At 39.0% G+C, this 11,474-nt stretch overlaps 1 protein-coding gene across 3 annotated transcripts in view; it reads right to left on the bottom strand.

Moving 5' to 3' along the window:
• Positions 1 to 1,465: 1,465 nt before the first annotated feature.
• Positions 1,466 to 11,474, bottom strand: part of ripor3 (RIPOR family member 3) — a 57,554-nt gene continuing 47,545 nt past the window's right edge. For all 3 annotated transcript variants that reach the window (XM_040004308.1, XM_040004300.1, XM_040004293.1), the window contains 5 exons: positions 8,900 to 9,064; positions 6,561 to 6,763; positions 5,015 to 5,098; positions 4,795 to 4,885; positions 1,466 to 4,694 (listed from right to left, as the gene is read on the bottom strand). In XM_040004308.1, the coding sequence (XP_039860242.1) occupies positions 4,594 to 4,694; positions 4,795 to 4,885; positions 5,015 to 5,098; positions 6,561 to 6,763; positions 8,900 to 9,064 (644 nt within the window). In that variant the 3' untranslated portion in view covers positions 1,466 to 4,593. The remainder of the gene's footprint in view (positions 4,695 to 4,794; positions 4,886 to 5,014; positions 5,099 to 6,560; positions 6,764 to 8,899; positions 9,065 to 11,474) is intronic.

Below are 11,474 nucleotides of genomic sequence, written 5' to 3'. Positions count from 1 at the left end.
CGTGCTTTGCATTTTGCTGTTTTTGTTTTGTTTGTTTGTTTCTGTAGGAAAATCGTGTTGCAAATAGTTTTTGCATATTTGTCACATCATTAAATGTAAGTATTAGACAAAGATGACACATTAAATATAAAGTGCAGTTTTAAAATGATTCCATGTGTCAAGAGAAAAAAAGTGATCCAGACCTATCTGTAGTTGTAATGCCAAAACTGGGCTCCAGCAGATTCCAGGGACAAATCAGATATCTCTGTCCAGGAGAGTGCAGTCTTAGGACAGCTAAAATGCTGCGCAGGGTCCTCAGACTCCTGAGCTTGAGGAACACACATGCTCCAGCTCACACCGACTGAGCAGGCTACCTGTTCAGTTGCTCAGTGCAATTATTGAATCAACCAATCACACGGCAGCAAGTCAGTTAGGCATGCAGACATGCTGAAGATGAACTCCTAAGAAACTCAGCACCAGAATGGTGAAGTAATTCAGAGTTGGTGACAGGATGAGCTACATGTTGGTGATATACTGGTGTTTCCCCACTCAACCATCTTTACGGTTTTCAGAGAATGGTGCAAAGAGGCAAAAATATTTAGTCCAATCCACATCATTGATGTTGGAGAATGACCAGACCGCTTTGAGCTGAAAGGGAGACAACAGTAACTCATGTAACCACACTTACAATCAAGGTATGCAGAAGAGCATCTCTACAGCAGCAGAAGACCACACCAGGTATTAACTATTAACAGGACCCTGAATTCACAGGGATTCATCAGAAATGGACAGAAGATTGGAAAAATGTTGCCTGTTGCAACAGGCTGCGACATTTGGATAGTAGGATCAGAATTAATAACACAGGGGTGCGGATCCATCCTACCTTGTATCGGTAGCTCAGATTGGTAGAAGCGGAGTGATGGAATCAGGTATAATTAGTACAATTTGGCCTCTTAGTATCAACTGATCATTGATTAAACATCACAGCTTACCTGGGCGTTGTTGCTCACCATCTTCTCATGGTAGCTTCCTGCAGGAAGACTGTATTATGCTAATTGATTTTGGTCGTGGTGCACCCTGCAAATAGCCTGTTTACTAAAAACACGTGTGACCAGTGGAAGCATGGTTTCATGTTATATGGAGCACTGTTGTACACGGTTCAAACAGGTTGACTAATGATGGGAAACTAGAACTGGAAGTGGTTTTCATATGATGATAATGATGCAACTGAACTGCAAGCAAAGCAAAGGATGTGCTCCTATCCCCCAAAGCAATTAGCATCAGCTTTCACCTCCTTTTCTGTTTTCTTGCTCCTGAAAGAGCTCAGAAAGTATCGCCTGTTTACAAATCAAACACTGATGCACAATGAATTCATAATTCTTCAAAGAAACTGGAGCTCCTGTATTTTTTTCAACATTTGTGATTTAAAAATGTGAATGTTTCTCCATTGTATGCCACAAACTGGGTTTCTTTAAAAACACAACAATTGATTCTTGAAGATGAAAAGACATCTTCAAAGAAATCTTTTTTTTATTACATAAAAAAATATTGTTTATCATGTTTCCCAGGCCAGAGTGCAGCCTTTACATTTACAACAGCAGAGCAAGTCCAAGTTAAAGTCAGACAACATAAGTATCTTTCACAATCAGACCTACAGACCTCTGTGTTCATAAATCAGACTAAATACATGACCTACTCTCCATGATTGTACACATCAAAACTAACCAACCATTCCTTATTTGTTTTTAAATCATCTGTGGAGATGATGTAATTATTACTATTGCAGTTTTATTTTATTTGAACATATCTGCCATGCTGTATTTCTTCTAGAATTCTAGAAATGAACTTAAATTGTCACTTTTTAACTTTTTTTTTATTGTAGAGGTTAATTTATATTATTTATATTTAATTTTTCATTTAGTGTTTGAAAAAGAGGGCGGGCAATTTTTTTTTTATATTTCATATATTTTCTCAGCACACTTTTTTTCCACTTGTGTAAATATGGTATGCACCAGAAAGTCTTAAATACATCTCAGTAACCCTTTATACACAGATGCAGTACTGCTCTTCTTTTATGCTTGCTCCTGTTTCCTGTTTGTTCTTGCCTGTCTCTGTCTTTTTCTTCCTCTCTGTGGGTACAGTCCACCAGATTAATCAACCTGCACACCTGAGCCTTATCCTTCCCAGCTCCTCCACTGGCTGTGATATAGTTTAGTCACTCATGTCGTGACCATGCTTCGACCACCTTTCAGTCTTGTGGTTTTTCTGTGCTTTGAGTTTGAGGTAACTCGTCTCTCCCTGTGCTTCAGGTTTTCCTGCTCAGCTGTGGTTAAATATTGATCTCAGATGCCCACACCAAGTTTTTGAACTGAATCTGTTTTTCCTGCTCCGCTGCCATCTCCAGATCGGCAAGTCTCCTCAGTTCATTCTTTAAGTGCAATAAATCTGGCTCAAAATAAACTGAAATTCAGTTTCCATGTCCTGCTGTTAGCTCTGGGTACACAGTTCAAAGAAATCACCAAAGTCTGACACACAGATGGAAAAAATGAGATGAGTTTCACGGCTGGAATCACCAATTTTAGGAACAAATAATTGCAAGTCTTAATTTTTATGCCGAGCAGAAAGTTTTCACTTTGTCTTGTGTCTTATCTTATTCAACTTACTAAAAATATATATGTATATATATTTTTTACAAATCTGCCATTCAAGGGATTGTTTGATATGACCATGGCTAAATTAACCTTTTCAGGCATCTGGGGGGAAAATTATGGTTGCTAACAGATAAATAGAGATGATTTTAGCACATGTCATAAATGTCAGCATGTTGCCTTGTTTGTTCACCTAGTGTGAGCACATTTATTCCTTCTGACCTTACTTCCTTTGCCCTCCTGCTTGTTTCCAAAGCTTTCTCAGCACATTGATTTTTCTCATTCTCAACCTTTTAAAAAGCAGCTTTGAAAACATTTTGATTTCAAAGATTCAGCACCTGGAAAACTACCAAAGACCAGCAAATAACTGGTGTTCAGTCAGACTGTGAGAGTTTTGCAAAAGAGGGGGCGAGGGTATGTTATCTGTGTACAAAGATGACTTTGAAATCTTTCCCTCTTGATTGTGTAAACTCTCCTGAAGTGCAAATCATGCACCATCTGGTTGTGTGGGAGGGGGCTAAAACAAAACACACAGAATTCAAACATGGTTAAAGCGCAGCTCTGCTTCTTACTGAAAACAGTTTTTAAGATTTTGTAGGATTTTTCTTTGTTTTAGGAAGCTAAACGATTCTGCATCCTATTATCAACAAAACAACAGAAACAAACACTGTGTTCAATCCATGAAGCAGATTCTTCCAACATGATTCCTTAAAGTTGATGCAGAGTTCTCATGGCTGAAGAAAAATGTCATTTTATGCCACAACTTAAACTGCTTTGCTGTCGGCAGCATCTTTCTTCCCACGGCCTCGCAAACAGTCTGGTCAGTGAGGTCCTAGGTCACTCTAACCACAGCCAAATCTATTCTGTGGCAGGCAAACGTCTCCTCGGGTCCCTCTCCAGCTCATATGTGAACAGCCAGCAGAGGTCAGCAGCGGTCTCCGTTTCTGTGATGGCACAAAGGCAGCAGGCCAAATATTTTCCTTCACCAACGTGAACAATTTTGTCTAAACATCCATTTTGTCAAAGAAGAATTGGATAAAAGAGAATTTGGTATCATTTAAAACATTTGTATTTGTAGTATGAAAAAAAAAAAACACCCCAAACAAACATCCGTCCTTGTTGGGATTTTGATAGAAAAGTCATGCTTCTCCTGTAAAAATGAAAAGGTCCACAGGTTTGCATGTGAAAATATATAAAAAAGAAATTATTCTGAATATAAAACCTGGAAGATTGCATTTGTTTTCAGATATATTTGATTTTTTTTCTCAATTAAGCCTTAAAAATGATTAGAAAAATGAGTAGTGTGACATAACTTGATTTGTAGACTCCTCTTGTTTAAAATTAATTCAAGACACAGCTCTCACAGGCAGGAGAGGCTGTTAATGTGGATTTCATTAATCTGCCAGGGTTTAATATTCATGTGATTTTTTTTTTGTTTTATTGTAGCTGATTATTGCTATAAACACACGCGCGCACACACGCGCGCACACACACACACGCACACACGCGGACTTGCAAGATTATGTAAAATAATATTATATTTATCCTTCATGTCCCAATAAGACAGTCATATCGACTGGTTGGTGAAATAACTCCCAGCACTAGAAAAAAGTCAGACTACAGCTGACGTCTTCTTTAAGAAAAACTCTACATATCTAACAAAAATAAATTCAAATTCTGAGTAAAACAATACAGGAGAAATAAGAAGTCATTAATCAACATCAGTGAGTGAATGATCCATCCAGGGAAAGCTGAAGTCTCCATCATGAGATCTTCCTCTGCAGTTGTTGAGGAAGATCTCGTAGCACACGCACCACAGATTCTTAAAAGAAAATTAAGTTTTCCCAGAAGGTGCGACGTCCTGACAGGTTTGTAAACTTTCTCCATTTTGACATAGGCTTGGTTTTAGTCTCTTGGCCAGCATCATTACAACATTTGTGCCTATTCTTTGATCCAGATCTGTTTCCTATAAAATCGTAATCTCAGTCTCTTGGTTCTGGTAAGCCTCATCCTGCATCTCAGTGTCTAGCTGGTCCATCCTCTGGTAGGCCTGGTATCCCTTTTTACCTGCAGACAGATTGAAAGAAAAAGTAATAAAAGAAATAAAAATACAATATAGGTATATAAAAAAAAATAACCCTGTGATGAAAAGGGATAACGCTTGTACCAAAGGAGAGGACAGTTTCTCTGGCAGCACTACGCAGATCTTCATCTGTTGATCTCCATAAATCTGCTATGTGGTCCACACTGTCTGTCGCCTGACAGAAGAACACAAAACAAAAACAAACAAACAAACCAACACTTATGCTAGCTGATAAAAACCAGAGAGTTCTGAAAACAGGACTTCCGAGTCTTGCTGTGACTGTGTAGAGTTGTGTTCTGCTTACCCGGAGGCATTTGAGAGCCAAACAGGAGCTCTGCTGGATTTTAATATCAATGCTTTTCAGGCTTTCTGTGTAGTAAAGCACCGCCTGAAGAAGAAAGTACACACACACACACACACACACACACACACACACACACACACACACACACACACACACACACACACACACACACACACACACGGTGTCACTTATGCTGCTGGATTGGCCTCATACACTGTATATAAAAGATGGCTGTGGCCACTGTAACATAACCCACTGGTTTAGTTTAGTGATGTTGCTGCCACCATGTTTTTGTTGTTGTTGGGTTTTTTGGAGCCAGAAGTTACCACATCTGGACAGGAGGGTGGAATGCTAACTTATCAGTTAATGCCAGCAAACTTATCAAGCTGCATTAATAAACTGAATGGTTGCAATACACGTAACTGTTAATTCTAACAGACTAAAAGCACTAATGATAACAGAAGCACATCTGTCTTTGTCGTACATCAAAGCAGACCATATTATATGTCAGATTACTCAATTGAAATAATTCAAAAGGCTCCAAACAGCACGTTAGATCTTCGGGAATCCAGTTGAGTGACTGGAATTAAAAGGTGGAGATGGCTACAGCTCCCACTACAAGCAACAATACCCTAACTTTAAGCCTTATCACCATGCAAATTAGACATTTTATTAAAAAAATAAATAAAACTTTTATATGTTGCTATAAAAGGAAGAATCACTGACAAAGGCTAAAATGTTCTTTTATACCAGGTTGTAAGCATGCTTTTTTAATGCTGTAAAGTTAGACATTTTGACATGGAAGTCAATGGGGATTGACTCATTTTTGGAACAAGCCTCAAGTGGTCATAAGAGTAACTGCAGTATAGCTTAATTTTTCAGCTCCAAGCACCACAAACTGTCGATATAACAATATTAACTACAGCAAATTAAGGTTCATGCAATGCTAGTAAAAGGGACAGTTAGGCCTGTGATAAACTAAAGCACCTTACAAGCTGTCGAGTCCAAGTCTACCCCACCTCTCACTCTCACACCTGGGATAAAGGCGCTGGTCATTTGTTTTATTGATATTCACACTGGTAGCCATAAACCAATGTTTTGGACCCCAAATCCTTCCCTAATATTAAGATGTGGATTTACATTGTAGCTGTCATATCAAAGTCCAATCAATAAAGTTCAAATCCTTCAGAAAGAATTATCCACTAAGTGGGCTATAAAACAATTTCCTTAGAACTTATTAACCCGAGTTCCTCCAGTGGAAATGCACAGAGAGCTCCTTCACTGGCTTGCTGTAAAATACCTCATTAGTTTTAAAATTCTGCTTCTTACTTTCAAGTCTCTCCATAACCTCGCACCTCTACATCTCTCTGATTTTCTGCATGTTGCCCTTCCTTCCTGTATTGAGTTTTGATATTGTTATTATATCCATACTGTGATTTTAATATTTCATTGCTTGTAAGGTGTCTTTGAGTGTCTTGAAAGGGGCCTATAAATAAAATTTAGTATTATTATTAATCTCTGCAAAAGATGACTTGTTTTCATGTACCTTGTTCCTGAAGGCCTTGCATCCAGCAGCTCTGGAGATGCAGTTGGTGGCAGCTTTGCAGACTTTGTGGTTGGAGTCGATCTGCAGGGAGGCGAGAGTCTGCAGGGTGCATCCCAGTGGAAGTAGCTCTGTGATCTTCCGGCCCCTCAGCTTATTTAAAGCCCGCCGCCGTTTGGGGCTACTCAGGGCTGAGAGGATGTACTCTGAAATGCACCAATGAATAATAATGAACAACAAAATAATTAACAACATACCACTGAGTGAGCTGAGTGAGGGGGCTCACATCCATTTAGCAGCTTTCATTCAAATCTCATGATCTTTATGAAACGTACTTATTACTGTTGGCTGAAAAGTTTTAAAGTTCACCCTTTATGGAAACCGGTCAGGAAAAGGAGAGGAAAACGAGGACCGTTCATTTAATAATTATAATAATAATATTTTTGGTTTAACTGTTTCCTTCTCTTGGTGCTGTATTCACATTCTTACACATATTTGTGTGCACTGTCATGGTCCTGACTCTTTGTTCCAGTATTTTTGTTCCATTTCTGTTTTTTTGTTTTTTGTATTTTTGTTCCATTTCTTTGGAAGTTCAATTTATGTTCTAGTTCTTGAGTAAGTTTGTCTATAGTTCTTGGTTTCTTAATTGACCAAGTTAGTTTCCTTTTGTGCCCAGTCTGTCTCAGCCTCATCTCTGCATTTTGTCACCATTTTTTCTCCTCAGTCATGTCCTCGTCTTTGTCTGGTCTCCCTGCGTCCCGTCTCCGCGGATGTCTAGTAAACATGTCTTCAGTCCCGGTCCCTGTGTTTATCCCTTCCTGTTCCCATTATGATCTCTCTGTTTTTCATCCTTTTGTCTCCCCACTCAGTCATGTCTCTGGTCCCTGTGTCAAGTTTGCATTTCTTAGGCTGGGTCTCTGTGTGCATTACTTCCCATTTTATTTTGATAGTCCCCCATCTCGGGTGTGTGATGTTCAACTTTTTGGCTCCCCCGTCTCGTCAGATTCTGTTAAGCCCACTCTGCCCTCCCACTCTCTCCTCCTGTGGACATATCATCTGCCTCTCCCTTGTAGTGTGTGTAGCTTCCATTGGTCCATTTTGGCTCCCTATTCCTACCAGCTCAGTCATTGTTTTTGTTTTTTGTTTTCTTCACCCTTTACCAGCGTTAATAAAGCCGTGATTTTGAGTCATGCATCCTGGGTCCACTCTCTGCTGGCCACTGCTGGCCGGTTCACAACATGCATAATATTATCATGAAACAGAATATGCTTGTATTTTTTATTTATTTATTTATTTTTATTACATACTAGAACATTGTGTAATGTTTTTGCAGCATAAAAAGTAAATGATGTTTTATCTAATCTCTCTGGCACTCTTTTTGTCTTTCTTTGTCTTGTAAACTCCACCCACTGAGATTTATTTCAGGAGTTATTTGTCCCCAAATGAACCAAGCATACAAATGCTGTTGTTGTTTTAGCATTTTTTTTCTCTTCAGTGCAGTGGTATGCAAACCAAATGCAGTTTAGCACTTAAATAAACAGAAGACATCTGTATACTGTAGCGAAATCTAGCAGATTGAACAAGAGGAGGTGGAGGAATGGAAAGAGCAAAGGGGAGGCGGAAAAGTTGCTGTGTGCTCATGTTTATAGTTTGACACCAGGAACTGTGTGTTTGTTCTTGAAATTTATTGAGCCTCTACAGAGGCTTGTGTCCCCCTGAACTAAACACAAGTACTACTTCAAACTATTGACATCCTGCATTTCCAGGCTCCTTACTCCATCTGTGACAAATGCACGCCTAACGCAGACTCAATATTTCCTCATATTTTCCTCAAACAGTCCTTTGAAGGTCTGCTTACTATTCTTCACTACTGAAGAAATATTCTCACAAGATGTAAACCTCAAAATATTTCTCATAAACAGGCATGCAAGAGAACACACCCTGTTTGTTTGGGGTGACCATTTGGCTGTAGAGTTAACAGATGGTCCAGATGCCTTTAGTGAGCTGGAATCTCTGGAAGCTTAGAAGTATAACACCATCCCATTCCTGATACCTCCAAACACAGTCTTTGGAAATGCCTCCCATGTATAACTTCTGTATAAATACTGTAAAGTTTCAAATATAAAACTATTAAAATGGGTTCATATGGAAATGAATATTCCATGTTTAATGTCCTACGGTGCTTTGTTATAAATTATAGTTATAAATACAATGTGGCTACTACTACTATTACTTACTGTGATATATGCTTATTTCACGAAAGTTTTTTAAACGAATAATAAGTTAAGGTAGATAATAGTGATATATTTATCTGTTGACAACTTTGTAAATTGAAGCTTTACCTTCTTTTGAGAGGCGGGAGATGTGCTCTCCAAGCTCCTGGAAATTCCAGCGCTTCAGGTAGACTGACAGCTGGAAGAGGGTGACTCTCTCCGGGCTGCAGACTGACCGAGAGCTGGGCACCACCCGGCAGGCCGCCTGAACCTGCTGCAGGAGCTGAGAAAACACTGCAGAGGAGGTAAAACACAAAAAAATTAATACATCAAGGTGGTTTTGAGTCAACATTACATTAGAGTAAACTGTTCTTTAGAAACCTGCTTTAAGTTGGCTTTATAGTTTTGGATATTATTGGATAAACACGCTGAAGATTGTCTGAGCTACAGTGAGACTTCATGATATAAGCTGAGAAATATGATTTTAAGTATAAGCAGGCGTCTATACTGCAGAAACGTACACAAAGTACATGAGCAGCGCAATTTCAAATTGAACAAATGTATCCAAATTGTGCTTTTCTCAAGTTGTTATTTTCCTGAACATTTTTCTCACTTTCTCAAAGAGTTATGAAGTTTACTGAGATATTTCCACATGGCTTACATTTCCATTTTTTACTTTTCTGCTGTTTCACACTTTTTTTAATGATCTCATGCCAAAATTATTTTCCATTTTCTCTCACAGTAACTGTTACAGTAGTTTTGTTTAGTTTTTTAAACTTTCTGGATCAGCTGCTGATCGGTTTCAGTAAATATCCACCCATCTTTTTTTTTGACAAACTTTTCTTTTATTTGTGGCAATTTCCTTTATATTTTCTCAGGTCTGCAAACCTTGCCACTTTCTAGTGATTCATAATATGCAGCAGTAAAACATTAGCTGCACTTAATCTATGATGACGGCATTCCTTGCTTTTTTATAGCCACTGGATAAAAGCCTGACTTTTATTACAGTGTGGGGCACTGTGAGATAAAAATGCCATGCATTCTTTCATAAAGTGGGACACCTGATCATCCCACTCAGGAGAGTCTGTAAATACAGTCCCGATCGAAAATTTAAGACCACTTGAAAAATTGCAAAATAAAAAAAATAATCATATTTTGTATGGTTGGATCTTAACAAGGTTATAAGTAGAGCTTCAAAATGCAACAAGAAGAATGGGAGTGAGAAAAAACATCTTTTTGAGCATGCAATTTATCAAAAACAAAGCTTAAACTGAAACAGGCTGTTTTACAGCTGATCCAAAGTTTAGGACCACACCTCCAAAAACTCCTGTAAACCCAGTTATGAACTCAGTAATGAGTAGCTCCACCTCTTTTGTTGATAACTTCAAAAATTAATTGCGGCATGCTTGATGCAAGTGTTTCCATGAGGTGAGTGGGAAGATTTCTCCAAGTGGTGAAGACAGCCGAAAAAAAGGCATCTACTGTCTGGAACTGTTGTCCATTTTTGGAAACTACCCATCCCCAAAGCTTCTCAATTGGATTTAGATCGGGGAACGCACTGAATGGTTCAAAAGAGTGATGTTATTCTGCTATAAGAAGTCCCTTGTCCTGCAGGCATTGTGTACTCTAGCATTGTCCTGTTGAAAACCCAGTCGTTACCACACAGGCTCTCCGCAACATCCGGACATAGCCAGCGGACGTTTGACGCCCCTGCACCTCCTGAAGCTCCATTGTTCCACTGAAGGAAAAAGCACCCCAGACCATTATGGCGCCCCCTCCACTGTGGCGTGTAGAAAACATCTCAGGTGGGATCTGTTTGTCATGCCAGTATCGTTGGAAACTATCAGGATGACCAAGGTTGAATTTTTTTTCTCATCACAGAATAAAACTTTCTTCCACCTTTTAATGTCCCGTGTTTGGTGCTCTCTTGCAAAGTCCAAACGGTCAGTTCTGTGGCATTCAAGGAGACGAGACCTTTGAGGACGTTTTTTGTTTTTAAAGCCCTTCAATCTCAGATGCCGTCTGATGGCTATGGGGCTGCAGTCGGCACCAGTAACGGCATTAATTTGAGTCAAGGTTCGTCCAGTGTCTTGACAGACAGCCGACTGGCTCCTCCGGCTCAGTGTTGGTGAAATTTTTCTTGGGTCATCCAATTGACTTTTTTGTTGCATAACCCTCATCTTACTGTGTCCCACCTCAGCAGTGATAGAGCACTGTGAGAGTCCCTGCTTATTCAGTTCAACAATCTGACCACGTTCAAAAAGGGAACGTTTTTTGCCTTTGCTATCAGAATGTCATGACAGTGTGACTACCTGACAGAAAATGACGAAGCCACGGTTTGTTTTTGTTTTTTTACAGATTTGGCCTTTTAAAGGCATGTGGTCCTAAACTTTTGATCAGCTGTAAAACAGCCTGTTTCAGTTTTGGCGTTGTTTCCAATAAATTGCATGCTCAAAAAAAATGTTTTGTCTCACTTGTTGCATTTTGAAGCTCTACTTGAACCTTGTTAAGATCCAACCATGCAAAATAAGCACGGTTAAGCATATTTGCACTGCAGAAGACATAATGTGGATTGCACAACACTGGACACTATATTCTTCATTTCCAGTTAATACTTGTACAGCTGCTGTTATTGTGTATATATTTATTTATATTTCTTCATACATTCTTATATAGTTCTATATTGTGTATTGTGTATTTGTTG

This window comes from Simochromis diagramma, unplaced genomic scaffold, assembly GCF_900408965.1.
Source record: "Simochromis diagramma unplaced genomic scaffold, fSimDia1.1 OVJJ01000320.1, whole genome shotgun sequence".
Lineage (NCBI taxonomy): Eukaryota > Metazoa > Chordata > Actinopteri > Cichliformes > Cichlidae > Simochromis > Simochromis diagramma.
The sequence above is the reverse complement of the archived record's forward strand: the minus strand, read 5'-3'. Positions and strand labels throughout refer to the sequence as shown.